Here is an 18,940-nt window from a genome sequence, read left to right as displayed (position 1 = left end):
CAAGTCAAGTTTATTGCTATCGGAATGTACAAGTACAACCAGACAAAATCAGCTTTTTGTTTTCTGACTGTGGGCTGAGGGGTCAGGGGCGTCAAATCAAATCAAGTCAAGTTTATTGTTATCGGAAAGTACAAGTACAACCCGACAAAACATCTTTTGGTGTTCTGACTGTGGGCTGAGGGGTCAGGGGCGTCAAATCAAATCAAGTCAAGTTTATTGCTATCGGAATGTACAAGTACAACTCGACAAAATCAGCTTTTGGTGTTCTGACTGTGGGCTGAGGGGTCAGGGGCGTCAAATCAAATCAAGTCAAGATTATTGCTATCGGAAAGTACAAGTACAACCCGACAAAACAGCTTTTGGTGTTCTGAATGAGGGCTGAGGGGTCAGGGGCGTCAAATCAAATCAAGTCAAGTTTATTGCTATTGGAATGTACAAGTACAACCCGACAAAACAGCTTTTGGTGTTCTGACTGTGGGCTGAGGGGTCAGGGGCGTCAAATCAAATCAAGTCAAGTTTATTGCTATCGGAAAGTACAAGTACAACTCGACAAAACAGCTTTTGGTGTTCTGACTGTGGGCTGAGGGGTCAGGGGCGTCGAATCAAATCAAGTCAAGTTTATTGCTATCGGAAAGTACAAGTAGAACCCGACAAATCAGCTTTTGGTGTTCTGATTGTGGGCTGAGGGGTCAGGGGCGTCAAATCAAATCAAGTCAAGTTTATTGCTATCGAATGTACAAGTACAACCCGACAAAATCAGCTTTTGGTGTTCTGACTGTGGGCTGAGGGGTCAGGGGCGTCAAATCAAATCTAGTCAAGTTTATTGCTATCGAATGTACAAGTACAACCCGACAAAATCAGCTTTTGGTGTTTTGACTGTGGGCTGAGGGGTCAGGGGCGTCAAATATAATCAAGTCAAGTTGATTGCTATCGAATGTACAAGTATAACCCGACAAATCAGCTTTTGGTGTTCTGACTGTGGGCTGAGGGGTCAGGGGCATCAAATCAAATCAAGTCAAGTTTATTGCTATCGGAATGTACAAGTACAACCCGACAAAACAGCTTTTGGTGTTCTGACTGTGGGCTGAGGGGTCAGGGGCGTCAAATCAAATCAAGTCAAGTTTATTGCTACCGGAAAGTACAAGTACAACCCGACAAAACATCTTTTGGTGTTCTGACTGTGGGCTGAGTGGTCAGGGGCGTCAAATCAAATCAAGTCAAGTTTATTGCTATCGGAAAGGACAAGTACAACCCGACAAAACAGATTTTGTTGTTCTGACTGTGGGCTGAGGGGTCAGGGGCGTCAAATCAAATCAAGTCAAGTTTATTGCTATCGGAAAGTACAAGTACAACCCGACAAAACAGCTTTTAGTGTTCTGACTGTGGGCTGAGGGGTCATGGGCGTCAAATCAAATCAAGTCAAGTTTATTGCTATCGGAATGTACAAGTACAACCAGACAAAATCAGCTTTTGGTGTTCTGACTGTGGGCTGAGGGGTCAGCGGCGTCAAATCAAATCAAGTCAAGTTTATTGCTATCGGAATGTACAAGTAGAACCCAACAAAACAGCTTTTGGTGTTCTGACTGTGGGCTGAGGGGTCAGGGGCGTCAAATCAAATCAAGTCAAGTTTATTGCTATCGGAAAGTACAAGTACAACCCAACAAAACAACTTTTGGTGTTCTGGCTGTGGGCTGAGGGGTCAGGGGCGTCAAATCAAATCAAGTCAAGTTTATTGCTATCGGAAAGTACAAGTACAACCCGACAAAACATCTTTTGGTGTTCTGACTGTGGGCTGAGGGGTCAGGGGCGTCAAATCAAATCAAGTCAAGATTATTGCTATCGGAAAGTACAAGTACAACCCGACAAAACAGCTTTTGGTGTTCTGAATGTGGGCTGAGGGGTCAGGGGCGTCAAATCAAATCAAGTCAAGTTTATTGCTATCGGAATGTACAAGTACAACCAGTCAAAATCAGCTTTTGGTGTTCTGACTGTGGGCTGAGGGGTCAGGGGCGTCAAATCAAATCAAGTCAAGTTTATTGCTATCGGAATGTACAAGTAGAACCCGACAAAACAGCTTTTGGTGTTCTGACTGTGGGCTGAGGGGTCAGGGGCGTCAAATCAAATCAAGTCAAGTTTATTGCTATCGGAAAGTACAAGTACAACCCGACAAAACAGCTTTTGGTGTTCTGAATGTGGGCTGAGGGGTCAGGGGCGTCAAATCAAATCAAGTAAAGTTTATTGCTATCGGAATGTACAAGTACAACCAGACAAAATCAGCTTTTGGTGTTCTGACTGTGGGCTGAGGGGTCAGGGGTGTCAAATCAAATCAAGTCAAGTTTATTGCTATCGGAATGTACAAGTAGAACCCGACAAAACAGCTTTTAGTGTTCTGACTGTGGGCTGAGGGGTCAGGGGCGTCAAATCAAATCAAGTCAAGTTTATTGCTATCGGAATGTACAAGTACAACCAGACAAAATCAGCTTTTGGTGTTCTGACTGTGGGCTGAGGGGTCAGGGGCGTCAAATCAAATCAAGTCAAGTTTATTGCTATCGGAAAGTACAAGTACAACCCGACAAAACATCTTTTGGTGTTCTGACTGTGGGCTGAGGGGTCAGGGGCGTCAAATCAAATCAAGTCAAGTTTATTGCTATCGGAATGTACAAGTACAACCCGACAAAATCAGCTTTTGGTGTTCTGACTGTGGGCTGAGGGGTCAGGGGCGTCAAATCAAATCAAGTCAAGATTATTGCTATCGGAAAGTACAAGTACAACCCGACAAAACAGCTTTTGGTGTTCTGAATGTGGGCTGAGGGGTCAGGGGCGTCAAATCAAATCAAGTCAAGTTTATTGCTATTGGAATTTACCAGTACAACCCGACAAAACAGCTTTTGGTGTTCTGACTGTGGGCTGAGGGGTCAGGGGCGTCAAATCAAATCAAGTCAAGTTTATTGCTATCGGAAAGTACAAGTACAACTCGACAAAACAGCTTTTGGTGTTCTGACTGTGGGCTGAGGGGTCAGGGGCGTCGAATCAAATCAAGTCAAGTTTATTGCTATCCGAAAGTACAAGTACAACCCAACAAAACAACTTTTGGTGTTCTGGCTGTGGGCTGAGGGGTCAGGGGCGTCAAATCAAATCAAGTCAAGTTTATTGCTATCGGAAAGTACAAGTACAACCCAACAAAACAACTTTTGGTGTTCTGGCTGTGGGCTGAGGGGTCAGGGGCGTCAAATCAAATCAAGTCAAGTTTATTGCTATCGGAAAGTACAAGAACAACCCGACAAAACATCTTTTGGTGTTCTGACTGTGGGCTGAGGGGTCAGGGGCGTTAAATCAAATCAAGTCAAGATTATTGCTATCGGAAAGTACAAGTACAACCCAACAAAACAACTTTTGGTGTTCTGGCTGTGGGCTGAGGGGTCAGGGGCGTCAAATCAAATCAAGTCAAGTTTATTGCTATCGGAAAGTACAAGTACAACTCGACAAAACAGCTTTTGGTGTTCTGACTGTGGGCTGAGGGGTCAGGGGCGTCGAATCAAATCAAGTCAAGTTTATTGCTATCGGAAAGTACAAGTACAACCCGACAAAACAGCTTTTGGTGTTCTGAATGTGGGCTGAGGGGTCAGGGGCGTCAAATCAAATCAAGTCAAGTTTATGGCTATCGGAAAGTACAAGTACAACCCGACAAAGCAACTTTTGGTGTTCTGACTGTGGGCTGAGGGGTCAGGGGCGTCAAATCAAATCAAGTCAAGTTTATTGCTATCGGAAAGTACAAGTACAATCCGACAAAACAGCTTTTGGTGTTCTGACTGTGGGCTGAGGGGTCAGGGGCGTCAAATCAAATCAAGTCAAGTTTATTGCTATCGGAAAGTACAAGTACAACCCGACAAAACAGCTTTTGATGTTCTGACTGTGGGCTGAGGGGTCATGGGCGTCAAATCATATCAAGTCAAGTTTATTGCTATCGGAATGTACAAGTACAACCCGACAAAACAGCTTTTGGTGTCCTGACTGTGGGCTGAGGGGTCAGGGGCCTCAAATCAAATCAAGTCAAGTTTATTGCTATCGAAAGTACAAGTACAACCTGACAAATCAGCTTTTGGTGTTCTGATTGTGGGCTGAGGGTTCAGGGGCGTCAAATCAAATCAAGTCAAGTTTATTGCTATCGAATGTACAAGTACAACCCGACAAATCAGCTTTTGGTGTTCTGACTGTGGGCTGAGGGGTCAGGGGTGTCAAATCAAATCAAGTCAATTTTATTGCAATCGAATGTACAAGTACAACCCGACAAAATCAGCTTTTGGTGTTCTGACTGTGGGCTGAGGGGTCAGGGGCGTCAAATCAAATCAAGTCAAGTTTATTGCTATCGAATGTACAAGTACAACCCGACAAAATCAGCTTTTGGTGTTCTGACTGTGGGCTGAGGGGTCAGGGGCGTCAAATCAAATCAAGTCAAGTTTATTGCTATCGAATGTACAAGTACAACCCGACAAATCAGCTTTTGGTGTTCTGACTGTGGGCTGAGGGGTCAGGGGCATCAAATCAATTCAAGTCAAGTTTATTGCTATCGGAATGTACAAGTACAACCCGACAAAACAGCTTTTGGTGTTCTGACTGTGGGCTGAGGGGTCAGGGGCGTCAAATCAAATCAAGTCAAGTTTATTGCTATCGGAATGTACAAGTACAACCAGTCAAAATCAGCTTTTGGTGTTCTGACTGTGGGCTGAGGCGTCAGGGGCGTCAAATCAAATCAAGTCAAGTTTATTGCTATCGGAATATACAAGTAGAACCCGACAAAACAGCTTTTGGTGTTCTGACTGTGGGCTGAGGGGTCAGGGGCGTCAAATCAAATCAAGTCAAGTTTATTGCTATCGGAAAGTACAAGTACAACCCGACAAAACATCTTTTTGTGTTCTGACTGTGGGCTGAGGGGTCAGGGGCGTCAAATCAAATCAAGTCAAGTTTATTGCTATCGGAATGTACAAGTACAACCCGACAAAATCAGCTTTTGGTGTTCTGACTGTGGGCTGAGGGGTCAGGGGCGTCAAATCAAATCAAGTCAAGTTTATTGCTATCGGAAAGTACAAGTACAACCCGACAAAACATCTTTTGGTGTTCTGACTGTGGGCTGAGGGGTCAGGGGCGTCCAATCAAATCAAGTCAAGTTTATTGCTATCGGAAAGTACAAGTACAACCTGAAAAAACAGCTTTTGGTGTTCTGACTGTGAGCTGAGGGGTCAGGGACATCAAATCAAATCAAGTCAAGTTTATTGCTATCGGAAAGTACAAGTACAACCCGACAAAACAGCTTTTGGTGTTCTGACTGTGGGCTGAGGGGTCAGGGGCGTCAAATCAAATCACGTCAAGTTTATTGCTATCGGAAAGTACAAGTACAACCCGACAAAACAGCTTTTGGTGTTCTGACTGTGGGCTGAGGGGTCAGGGGCGTCAAATCAAATCAAGTCAAGTTTATTGCTATCGGAAAGTACAAGTACAACCCGACAAAACAGCTTTTGGTGTTCTGAATGTGAGGTGAGGGGTGAGGGACATCAAATCAAATCAAGTCAAGTTTATTGCTATCGGAAAGTACAAGTACAACCCGACAAAACAGCTTTTGGTGTTCTGACTGTGGGCTGAGGGGTCAGGGGCGTCAAATCAAATCAAGTCAAGTTTATTGCTATCGGAAAGTACAAGTACAACCCGACAAAACAGCTTTTGGTGTTCTGACTGTGGGCTGAGGGGTCAGGGGCGTCAAATCAAATCAAGTCAAGTTTATTGCTATCGGAAAGTACAAGTACAACCCGACAAAACAGCTTTTGGTGTTCTGACTGTGGGCTGAGGGGTCAGGGGCGTCAAATCAAATCAAGTCAAGTTTATTGCTATCGGAAAGTACAAGTACAACCCGACAAAACAGCTTTTGATGTTCTGACTGTGGGCTGAGGGGTCAGGGGCGTCAAATCAAATCAAGTCAAGTTTATTGCTATCGGAATGTACAAGTCCAACCCGACAAAACAGCTTTTGGTGTTCTGACTGTGGGCTGAGGGGTCAGGGGCATCAAATCAAATCAAGTCAAGTTTATTGCTATCGAATGTACAAGTACAACCCGACAAATCAGCTTTTGGTGTTCTGATTGTGGTCTGAGGGGTCAGGGGCGTCAAATCAAATCAAGTCAAGTTTATTGCTATCGGAAAGTACAAGTACAACCCGACAAAACAGCTTTTGGTGTTCTGACTGTGGGCTGAGGGGTCAGGGGCGTCAAATCAAATCAAGTCAAGTTTATTGCTATTGGAAAGTACAAGTACAACCCGACAAAACATCTTTTGGTGTCTGATTGTGGGCTGAGGGGTCAGGGGCGTCAAATCAAATCAAGTCAAGTTTATTGCTATCAGAATGTACAAGTACGACCCGACAAAACAGCTTTTGGTGTTCTGACTGTGGGCTGAGGGGTCAGGGGCGTCAAATAAAATCAAGTCAAGTTTATTGCTATCGGAATGTACAAGTACAACCCGACAAAACAGCTTTTGGTGTTCTGACTGTGGGTTGAGGGGTCAGGGGCGTTAAATCAAATCAAGTCAAGTTTATTGCTATCGGAAAGTACAAGTACAACCCGACAAAACAGCTTTTGGTGTTCTGATTGTTGGCTGAGGGGTCAGGGGCGTCAAATCAAATCAAGTCAAGTTTATTGCTATCGGAATTTACAAGTACAACCCGACAAAACAGCTTTTGGTGTTCTGACTGTGGGTTGAGGGGTCAGGGGCGTCAAATCAAATCAAGTCAAGTTTATTGCTATCGGAAAGTACAAGTACAACCCAACAAAACAGCTTTTGGTGTTCTGACTGTGGGCTGAGGGGTCAGGGGCGTCAAATCAAATCAAGTCAAGTTTATTGCTATCGGAATGTACAAGTACAACCAGTCAAAATCAGCTTTTGGTGTTCTGACTGTGGGCTGAGGGGTCATGGGCGTCAAATCAAATCAAGTCAAGTTTATTGCTATCGGAATGTACAAGTAGAACCCGACAAAACAGATTTTGATGTTCTGACTGTGGGCTGAGGGGTCAGGGGCGTCAAATCAAATCAAGTCAAGTTTATTGCTATCGGAAAGTACAAGTACAACCCGACAAAATCTGCTTTTGGTGTTCTGACTGTGGGCTGAGGGGTCAGGGGCGTCAAATCAAATCAAGTCAAGTATATTGCTATCGGAATGTACAAGTACAACCCGACAAAACAGCTTTTGGTGTTCTGACTGTGGGCTGAGGGGTCATGGGCGTCAAATCAAATCAAGTCAAGTTTATTGTTATCGGAATGTACAAGTAGAACCCGACAAAACAGCTTTCTCTGGTCCTCGGTGCAAAACATGCAAAACTAGACATAAGGCACATATAGTCAAAAATAATACATATGCAGGATAAGTATTATATCTATAAAAAAATAAATAAATACATTTTGTTTTGAACAAATGAATGTCATATGTTTAGTCTGAACTGTTCCTTTTGTGACAGATTATATTTTATATTGTATATAGTTGGTGTGAGAGGCAGGATCGAGAGTGCTTGTGTATTTCTTACTCTGCTTAACCTCAGAGAGTTCACGGGAAAATGTATTACCCTTCTTTGTAACATTTAAAATAAGTGGGAAAAAATGTCCAGAAATAGGCAACAGATAATCCAAAAAATCTGCTAGTCTGCCATCACTAATGTTCCAAAATGACAGATTTGTGTGTGTGTGTGTGTGTGTGTGTGTGTGTGTGTGTGTGTGTGTGTGTGTGTGTGTGTGTGTGTGTGTGTGTGTGTGTGTGTGTGTGTGTGCGTGTTTGTGTGTGTGTGTGTGTGTGTGTGTATGTGTGTGTGTCTGTGTGAAATTATTAACTATTTCTTTACATTGGTAAATAGTGTGAGTTACTTTTCTATAAAACAAGATGAGAGGAGGAAACTGGGGAATTTTAACATCTGTTCTTGGGAAATTAACTGCTAGCGTGTCTGAATATTTTGAAACTTTTCAGTTGATTAAAGACAAGATAACATAGATTTGTAAAGGCTATACTACATTTGACAACTTTCAATTGGATTTTTTTTACAAACTGAAATAATGGACAGGGTAACATCTGCATGTGTGATTTATGCGAGGATTTGGAAATTCACTTGATTAAAATCTCTCTTCAGAGACTGTTAGCTGAAGTTGAAGCTCATGGTACAATTATTTACTATATTTATAAATAATTTGCACAATGAGATATGAAACCACTTCCTATTTTGATTGTTTTTATTCAAAACAATAGAAATGGAAACATGATCTGACAAAGAAATACTAATAGATTGAGAAAAGACGTTTCAAAGCAAGAGATCTTGATAATTCAATTTAGACTGAAACCTCACATCCCTATCCCCAGAAATTTTTTTTATCCATATTAAGGGACACATAGATAGGACTTTCCAAGGATTAAGACAAAACATGTTCTGATTGTAAAGATAAATTACTACAAAAAACTCATCATGCAATTATTTAATTTTCTTAAACTTAGGTATACAGCACGGTAACAGGCCCTTACAGCTCACGAACCCATGCCTCCCAATTTACACCCAATTAACATTCAGCCCCACTACGTTTCAAACAGTGGAAGGAAACCGGAGCACCAAGAGGAAATCCACGTAGACATGGGGAGGAGGTACAAACTCCTTACACACAGCGCCAGATTTGAAACCTGGTTGCTTTTGCTGTGCTAACTGCTATATTAACCATGCTGCCTTAAATCCGAATAAATCTTTTAGAATCATAGAGATACAGTGGGGAAGCAGGCCCTTTGACTCAACTTGGCCATGCTGACAAAAATTTCCCACCACACTCGTTCCACCTTGTGAAGAAATGCATTTGAAGTACAGGTTTATGAATCCAACTGCAGACAAATAAATGAACGACAGTCTCTCTGCTGAATGATACCAGGTTTTCTATTATTTTTGATGCAATGAATTATGCTATCATATCATTCATAATAACATAAAACTGTTTTCATTGTCTGACGTGATATTTAAAAGAAAACACTCAAGCCGTAATTTTATCTTGCTTTTTCTCACAGTGATCTTTCAAGCATCATTTTGGAGGCTCCATGATGTGTTGAATGTCACCACTGGTAACAATTCAGCAGTGGTTGTTTGATGCCTGGGAACTTTGTCTCAGAAAATTAGATCTTGATTTGTTTTTAAAAGCAGTTTTCAAATTTAGGTCACATCCCATTCATCAAAAAATTCTTTGGAACAGGATTTCAATAGTTTATCAGAGCCCACAGGAAAATCAATTCAAAAACAAAAATGTCACTGAAATAATTCAAATGTTTTCCCCTACACTGATTAAAGAGGCAATTTTCATCTCAATGACATTATCCAACTATCATGTGAAAGTGGAATATATCAAGTTCATATCTTGTAAAGCCCCATAATGACAATTACCAAAAACATGCACGTGAAGCAGATGCTGCTTGCCTAGCTTGTAGTTACTTACCGATGGATGAAGTGGTTCTCCTCCAAGTACTGGCAGCCCCGCGCAATGTCACGAGCCACATTCAGTAAGTCCAGCATGCTCAGTGTTGATGGTTGCCCCTGTGATATCAGAAGACTTTCATAAATGGTTGGAACTTAGAAAACGTAAACTTAGTATGCTGCTATAGGAAGTGACACAAAAATAATTTCGTGGGTAGATAACCTGCATGATCTTTCGTCTAGATGGTGTGCAGACAACCTCCCAGGTTTAGGGATACATGGCCAATCACAGATCTATCTTTCTCCAGTGTTACCAATATCTCTGATAAAAGGCTTTGATAAAAGCTTATCCCTTTTGTTCTTTTCAATAAATGAAGAGAACAAAGCTATCCCTCAATCTTATGTATTTTAACCTGAGGCTGTCTTTGCAAAAATCTCCTTCATGGCCCCAACTATCTCCTCCCTTGCTTCCCATGGATGCTCTTGCCTTAATTTCTTTTCTTGTTCAGTCCGACGCCCTCTATGTTCTCCAAGAGACACACTTGATTCCAGTTGACTATTACCTTTCTGCTCCTGATCAAATCATTAACATCCTTTGTCATCCACATCGTTAATATTGATTATCCCCATTAAAGACATGATGGATAATTTAATACTTCCCACTCTAACATCCAGGTGAACTGATTCCTCCTACTTGTTACCTCCTTGTATTCTGACCAATACATCTTTATTACATCGAATCAACTTTTAATGGAGAACAAAAATGGCAGCGTTTCCAGAGCTGTTGTAGCGGTAGTGCCACCACTGGTATGGCTCTGGGAGAGTGGAGCCAGTGCTTTTCTGAAGTGTAAAACTGCCTGGTCCTCATGCCACTAGCTCTGTACAGGCATTTAATGGCTTGTTAAAAAAGCTAATGATATTGGTAAGTAAAATCATGGAAATGTGGTGATCTGTGCCCAAGACGGCAGCATCCATGCTCGGCAATAGCCACAAGGGGTTACAGATTCCGAAGGAATAGCAGACCGGCGCAGGGCACCAGAAAGGGGGGGGGGGAGCACCCCTAATTGAGACAGAGGAGAAGACCCTATAGAGAAGGTGACCATGGTGGCAGAGCAGTGAGGGCTTCAGCAATTGCTGATGGATCTAACAGGAGTCTGTGCAGCTGTAGAAGCTGCTGGAAACAAATCCACGAACACTCAGTGACTGAAGAGATTCTCTTTTGCTTCTCTTTCTCTCGTACTGCAAGGGTGCTGAGCTACACTAATGTCAACTCTTTGTCTGCATTACAACAGGCAGAAGGAAATTTTGTGTAATATTACATGTTCTATATTATTACATAACGGTAAAGGAATCTTGGATCTTGATTGGAAATCTATCAATGTTCATCATAATGTTTACAGTTTGCTGCTTGACATCTCTTCTAGGATTTGGTTACTCAGTCAAAGTCATCAAAGTGTGTCAAAAGTGGACAAGGAATTAATAATAATGTGTAGGAAACCTCCCAGGTTTAGGGATATCAGGTCAATCACAGATTTCTCAGCATTGCTTTAGTTAAAATTAACTTAGAACAGAGGAGCGAAAGAACCTTTACATTTTTAGTGCGTAATAAATTTCTCAGTTCAGCCTTTTTGACGTCAGTATACATTTGAGTTGCAGCTTTTGGAGCACATCAAAGAGAAAATCTGAATTATTTTCAGAATTACTTTGCATGTTCTGACTGATGATTTACTTGTGTTTATAACTGATTTTCTACATAACATCATCTCATTATTTTGTCGTCGTTTTCAAATATTTGGCAACTTTACTCTTGTTTCTCAAGTAGAAGGTGCAATTGAAAGTCAAGGTAAAACCAATCACCAACCATGGCTATAAAGTTTAGGATCACATGGTGTTAATCATTACTGCTTAGATTAGCAATTCACCATTCACCCAGTGTGACAGTAGCATCTTTGAAAATTATGAGAAACATGTTTCTTCATGCTTAATCCTGTTGTTTGTAATATTGTAAATCTTTTCAATGAACAACAGAGCCCAATTTCTCCAATCTCAATAAGACAGAAGGTCTAACAGCATTTAACACTGAACAAAGGCTAGCAATGTTTATATCTTACTATGTTGGGATAACTGTATCATTGCCCGTTCACAATGTAATCCTCTGACAATTTTTTTTAGTGAACTTCAAACTGGCATCTTAAACCAGATGATTATGACAGAAGAAAATTTGACAGAGCATTATATCACTGCTCATAGCCTTACCTATATGTATATTTCCATCAAATAAACAAACAAAATTACAGAAACATTCAAACACACATCTGAATATTCAAGTTCATCATGTTAGTAAATTATGCCTTTTAAGTACTTAGTTGCATCATGAATTCCTTTAACAGCAAGGTCACAATTCTACAAACTGAAATATGAGCTTCTTTGTGAAATAATTGAAAACGCCCTTCACCCAGGTGAATAATTATCTGAGATCAGCACAAGACATCCTTCCCAGCAAAGGTAGGTAGAGTTATACAGCGTAGAAACAGGTCCAACCTCTCTATGTTGACCAAAATAGTCTCACCCACACTCGTCCTCACTGCCTGCCTTTGCCCCTTAGCCCTCTAAACACATTCTACCCATCCATCCATCCAAATATATATATTTCTTAAATGCCACAATAGTGTCCGCTTCAACCCCCTCCTCTGACAGCCCATTCCATACACACACCATCTTCTGTGTAAAAAAAAATGTTATCCCTTTGATTCCTGTGAAATCTCTCCCCCCTCACCTGAAACCTGTGTCTTCTCATTACTAATTCCCTGGTCTGAGCAAAAGACTCTGTGTATTCACCCAATCTATTCCATTCATGACCTTGATTACCTCCAGGAGATCATCCCTCATCCCCTACACTCCATGGAATAAAGCACTAGCCTGCTCAACCTTTCCCTATAGCTCAGGCTCCTGAATCCTGGCAAGATCCTTGCAAATCTCCTCTACAGCTGGACAACATCTTTCTTTCAATACAGTGACCAAAACTGAACACAATACTCCAAATGGGGTCTCAACCCCATACAACTGCAACATGCCCTCCCAACTTCTATAGTTAATACTTTGACTAACAAAAGCCAATGTGCTGAAAGCTTCTTTGACTATTCTATATGCATCTGATTCCACTTTCAAGGTACAATGTACCTGTACTTCTGGATCCCTCTGCTCCACATCACATGCCAGATCTCTCATTCATGGTGTAGCTCCAACCCATGTTAGACCTCTCAAAACAAACACCTCACATTTTTATGTATTAAATTCCATTGATCTGCTCAACTGCAATCCTTGGCAACTGTCCTTACTATCTGCAATACCAGACAATTTAGTGTCAAGGATAAACTTGCTAATCATGTCATGAACAGTAAAAGCCCTGGTATCTGGCAGAACAGTAAAAGCCCTGTTATCTGGCAGAACAGTAAAAGCCCTGGTATCTGGCAGAACAGTAAAAGCCCTGGTATCTGGCACATATGGGGATTGTTAGATGCTGGTTAAGTGTATTTTCCGGTTACTCTTACAATGCCTAATTAATACACCTGCATTAAGAATAAACAGTTTAGAAAAAGCTACAGACAAAAATACTATACTGTCCTTACACTATATAAACTTCACTTGCATGTACATATAACCTTAAACCATTTTACTTTATTTTTCACTTACATTCTTTGAAAACTTTTAACTGTCACTGGATCTGCAGGTATCACCCCCTCCATGGAGCCACCCGAAAGATGAACAATAATATTACAGATAATTATTCCTTTCCCCCCCCCAAGTTTACAGATAAAGCCTCTGACTGGGGGAGACTCCTACCAATCAGGGATAAGGAGACACTTTTAGAGAGTCAACCTGATGGCGAGCGGAATCAACCAGCTCTTCATTCTTGGCGATGCTATTTTATTCAAACACAACTTTATTCAAACAGTTGTTACGAGTAAAGCCCAACCAAAACCCTCCGCTGGCTGAATATTTGCTCTCATCTTCATCAAAGGCTTACGTGTTACTTCAGAGAACATTTACTTTTACATGTTTAAACATGTTTACCTATTACCTTATTCTTAATTATTTTAATTTTTTTTTGAAGACTTTATTTAAAATTTTATAACATGAATACAATAGAGAATTACATTTAAAGAAAAATAAAAAAAAATTAAAATGGTATGATATTACATCATAAAACTACACAAAATTACCCCCCCCCCCCCCCCCGTTAATTGTAACACAATATTAGTTAGAATTTTTTTAGGTTAAGTTTTATCTCTAACTTAAAATTAGTCCAACCCTCCCCCCCCCCCAAATAAAGAGTGAAGAGTTAATAAAATTAACAATATTATATATGGAAAAAAAAATACCTACTTACAAAAAAAAGAGATAAAACTTAACCTAAAAAAATTCTAACAACAAAATTATTTTAATTTTTAAAATTTATTTTCCTTGAATTTTTTTTGCCAGTTGCTTGAATTCTGGATACCAGAGATTTTACTGTGTATTTTTATCTATCACTGATGAGTTTCAGGAGCTGTGGGCATCCAATTCCTGCCCCCACAAGGTCAGTAAATGCAGCATACACCAACCTTTGGTTGAGGAAGGTTTACATTTAAATTTAGACATATAGCACAATAACAGGCCCTTTTAGCTCACAAGCCTAATTACACCCAATTAACCTACATCCCTGGTACGTTTTCACAGTAGGAGGAAACTGGAGCACCTGGAGGTGTAGAACGTACAAACTCCTTACAGACAACTCAGTATTCGAACCCCATTCCCAATCGCTGGCACCGCTATGCTGATTGTATCACCCTATTCCATATTCCTTCCCACTCCATCTTTAGCTATTATTCCCTGTGTAAAATTACTTTCAACCATGTGGTGGTATGAGGTATTAACTGTAATAACTGTATGTATTGGCCTGGACTGCTCCTTCCTTCCCAAGAGATTCCCTAATAAAAGTCCTGACCCAAGACCTTGACCCTTGATCACTTCCTGCTCAGATCCAGGCCAGATGCTCTCTGAGCCCCAGCTACCATCTAAGCTAACAAAAGCCTTTTGACTCCGATCTACTGCCTCATGGAGTCACTTGATTGCCCATCAAACTATGTCCTGGTGATCATAATATGGACCAGATCAATAAAGACTATGTTGGTCTAATCAGCTCAATCAGTCAGTATAACTACCACCATAAATGATCCTACTTTCAGGACCTATTGGTTCGGGACCAGCCTTGTTCAACAATTCTCTCTCTCCCTGCTCAGCTCCTACCATTCCCAAATGTCCCCATTTCCTTGGCTCCACTCAATCAGATTTGTATAGCCCCAGAGGCAGACTGATTGACCTTGTACATGCTGTGGCAGGATCATTGTGTTCCGAGCACAACTGAGCCTGTCGTAGTTGCTTCTTAAGCATAGCGTTCAGGTGATTCCTTGCAATTTCAGATGTAATAGCTCTGGCCCTCTCTAACCACTAATTTTCTCAGACAGATAGGATTTGATATAAAAATACATGAATGCAGACAACAGAAAGAACAATAGTACTTAGATAAATTAAAGCTCATTGCAATCACAAGAAATACAAAATTGGTTCTAACACACCACTACATTGTTAAACAAAGTTAATGACTAACCAACGATACTTGATCTATACAGTCAGGACAAAATCAATATACCAACAAATTTAATCAAAGTAGCTTCAAGATTTACGTTACAAAATCCACATTCTTCTCATCACAAAATCAATGTTGCTCCAGATTAAGTTGTATTAGACAGACTGTGCTACTTTTCACTGATAAAGATAGGATCTAATATGCTATAGTGTCAATAAAGACATGAAAACAAAGTTAACCATCTCAATCACAGCACTTCCCTGTATTTTAAAACATGCTTAGTAGAAAAGAAGCACAGTTGGACCACTGGTAGGACCGCTGCCTCAGAGAGTCAGAGACCTTAGTTCAATCCAGACTTTGGATGCTGTCTGTGTGGAGTTTACACATTTTTCTTTTGGGTTCTCTAGCTTTTATCCCCACATTCCCAAAACAGTGATTAGTAGGTTCATTGATCATACTAAATCCTCTCTGGTAAATGGTTATTATTTGGGGGAGTGAAAGGTAATGTGCAAAGAATAAAGAAATGGGATTAATATAGGATTAGTCCAAGTGGATAGTTGATGGTCAGCATTGGTTAATGGGGTGAATGGCCCGTTTCAATGTGTATTGCTCCATAATTCAATGATTAACTAGTTCCAATGAAAGGTCATCATTAATTTTCTCCTTCCACGGATGCTGAGTGTTCCTTGTATTTTATATTTTGATTCAAGTCCCCACCCTCAGTAATATTATGTTTTAATGCAGATTGTTTGAGTTCTGTACTCTTCAAATGAAATCTCCAACTAAAATTGGCACTGATGCACAAAGTCGTTTGATTTTTACCACTCCACTGTCCTTTAATATCCCAACACATAGGTGGAAATGAAGGCTGAAGTGTAAGTAAAACAAATGGAGACCCTGAAAAAGAGGAAGGGAAGAAAGTTCAAGCATGAGATAGGAAGGAAAAAAAAGTAGGAAGTTGGATTAAAAAGGATTGGATATCAAATGCTGATGCATTTTACAAAACTAATTGTTACTGGATGTCATGCAAGTTAAGTGATATAAAGGCAAACTATTTGTACAAAACTTGCAAAGTATCTTTTACTGTCAATTACTGTGGATGGCTTAAAACTAAACTTTGCAATTTGGTGATTTCTCTTTATTTGGGCAGATAATAATGGCCTAAGCCAAATAATAAACAAAGCATCACATTACTTGATTGTAAGGGTGCTAATATTATGTGATACATAGTCTATTCTTCTACTCTTCCATTCAGAAACTGACAGCCAACACAAAGTAACAAAAATTAGTTGGATTTCAAATGTCAGTGCTTGCATAAGTATAAAATAAATATCTGCAGATTTTACTTTTGTGCTCTTTTATACACAAAGGCTTTGTCCTCATTCAATAGTTTATCGTCAATCAGAGCTGCAGCAATTTGGAAAACAATATCATTTGACATTTTGCCAAGCAACAGATTAAATGCTGATATTTAATCAGTGTCACCTGGAAATGCATCAGCAAGATGTGATCCTAACTAGGGATGCTCAAGGCATCTATGAACAAACACCTCAAAGGTGGTCATTCAGATGTGAAGCAAACACTAAATGCTTACAACCTGTTTCCAGGAGGCATAGGAAATATTAATAATCCTGGCATCATCCAGAAGTACCAATGAGTTCTACTTCCTCAGGAGTTTATGGAGGTTTGATATGACATCGGAAACCCTGGAACATTTCTACAGAGGTGTGGCAGAATGTGTGCTGATCAGGCTGCATCACAGTCTGGTACGGGGATACCAACACGCCTGAGCGTAAAGCCCTGAGAAAGGTATCGGACACAGCCCAGGTTGTCACGGGGAAAACCTTCCCTATTATCAAGAACATCAAGAGGGAACGCTGCTGGAGAGAAGCAGCAATCATCAAGGATCCACACCACCTGGCACACTCTCTGTTCTTGTTGCTATAATCAAGACGGAGGTATGTTATAGGTGTCACAAAATTTGCACCAACATGTCCAGGAACAGCTGCTATCCCTTCATCATCAGACTCCTCAACAGCAAACTCAATCGAGGACCCATTTAAGGACTCTTACTTGTGCACTTTATTAATTTTTTTCCTCTCTGTATTGCAGTTAGTTTGTTCACGTTTCTTTATTCATTTGCATGTGTACATAGCAAACAGTTTTTTTGTGCTACCAATAAATGGTAGTTCTGTCTCACCTGCAGGAAAAAGAATCTCACAATTATATGCAATATCGTGTATGTACTCTGACAATAAATCTGAAATATTAAAACAATCTAAATCTAAAAACAGCTATTTAAAATTATTAATAATATTGACAAAGGTCATATTTTTTCAAACAAATACTTGTGATTCACAGTCCTTATGAACCACTCCTACAGAGTTTATGAGAATTACAGATTGGCATGCTTGTCTTGTGAAAAACTTCAGGCAAATCACTCCATTAAAATATGTACACATCTTACTGGTTTAGGTCGGTACTCCCGAAGGAAGGATTTCATGTCTCCTCCTGCCATCAGCTCCAGTAGAATAAAGCGAGGGAGAGCCTGCAGGCTGACTCCAATACATCGAACAATGTTTTGATGGCAGAACTTGCTGTAAGAGACAAAGTGCACACACATTCAGTGTCTCCATGAAAAGCATGGATCATTTCATTTTTTGACATCAAATAAGTTCCATGGACTTTCAGAAAGATGTGGAGATAACTGCGCTGCCGGGTATCATTTGTGTTAAGTTTTATTTCAGTAACTACAGAGTTGGCAAAATTTTAACGGGATGAGTGATTGAATATTCCAACCATTTAAAAAATATTTTCCTTTTCTTGTCTTCCATGCCCATGAAAACCCCCTATACTAGTTCAGGGATCGGATCAACTGCATTTTCTTTGGTATATGAAATAATACAAATTCTATTTATTATGGAGGTGTGCTTTGAAAAATTGAATGCGATTTTCAAAAGCTGAAGATAAGTTGAAGATTACAGAAGCAAACTTGGAAAGAGGTGGGTAGGAAACTACTCAGCTCAGGTCGCCATTTGCCAGGTAGTTGGTAGATGGAGATTGCACATATTCACAAAGGATAAATTAAATGAGACTTAGTGAGTACCATCATTAATTAACTTAGTAAAAACACAAAATGCTGAACAAACTCAACAGGTAAAACAGTGCCCATTTCCACCGATCTCTCAGATGTAGAGAATGCCACAAAAGGTGCACCAGATGCAATAGATAAGTCATCTGGATGTACAAGTGAAGTGTTGCTTCACTTGAAAGACCAGTTTGGGGCCACAGACTGTGGTGAGGGAGGAGGTGTGGGTGTAAGTGTTGCACCTCCTACGTGGACAGAGGAAAGTGCAGGGCGGGGAGGGGAGGTGATAGGTGGGGAGGAATGAGTGCACAAAGGAATTGTGGAGGGTGTGGTCCCTGCAGAAGGCTGAGAGGGAAGAGAGGGAAAAATGTGTCTGGTGGTGGGATCCTGTAGTAAGTGCCATAAATTCTGGTGAATGATGTTTGGATGCCAAGACAGGTGGGATGGTAGGTGAGGATGAGAGAGATTCTATGTTTGTTGCATCTGAGGGGAGAGGGGGCCAGGGCAGATGAGTGGGAGATGGAGGAGATGTGGGTGAGGGTTGAGTTGAGAGTTGTGGAGGGAAAACCATGTTTATGGAAGAAGGCAGACATTTCAGAAGATCTGGATTGGAAGAACTCATTTTGGGAACAGATGCCGTGCAGATGGAGAAATTGAGAGAAGGGGATGGAGTCCTTGCAGGGGACAGGGTGAGAAGATTTGTAGTCCAGATAGTTGTGGGAGTTGGAGGGTTTCTAGTATATGTCAGTGGAAA

The 18,940-nt window shown here is 40.7% G+C and overlaps 1 protein-coding gene across 1 annotated transcript in view; it reads right to left on the bottom strand.

Moving 5' to 3' along the window:
- LOC138760431 (ALK tyrosine kinase receptor-like) overlaps window positions 1–18,940 on the bottom strand; it is a 489,739-nt gene that overhangs the window by 85,501 nt on the left and 385,298 nt on the right. Inside the window, exons 15-16 of the mRNA XM_069931014.1 lie at window positions 17,566–17,695; window positions 9,492–9,589 (exon numbers count right to left, since the gene is read on the bottom strand). Coding sequence (XP_069787115.1) covers window positions 9,492–9,589; window positions 17,566–17,695 — 228 coding nt within the window. The remainder of the gene's footprint in view (window positions 1–9,491; window positions 9,590–17,565; window positions 17,696–18,940) is intronic.

This window comes from Narcine bancroftii, chromosome 4 (assembly GCF_036971445.1).
Source record: "Narcine bancroftii isolate sNarBan1 chromosome 4, sNarBan1.hap1, whole genome shotgun sequence".
NCBI lineage: Eukaryota > Metazoa > Chordata > Chondrichthyes > Torpediniformes > Narcinidae > Narcine > Narcine bancroftii.
Note: the sequence above shows the minus strand (reverse complement) of the source record. Positions and strands in the feature narration are given on the sequence as shown.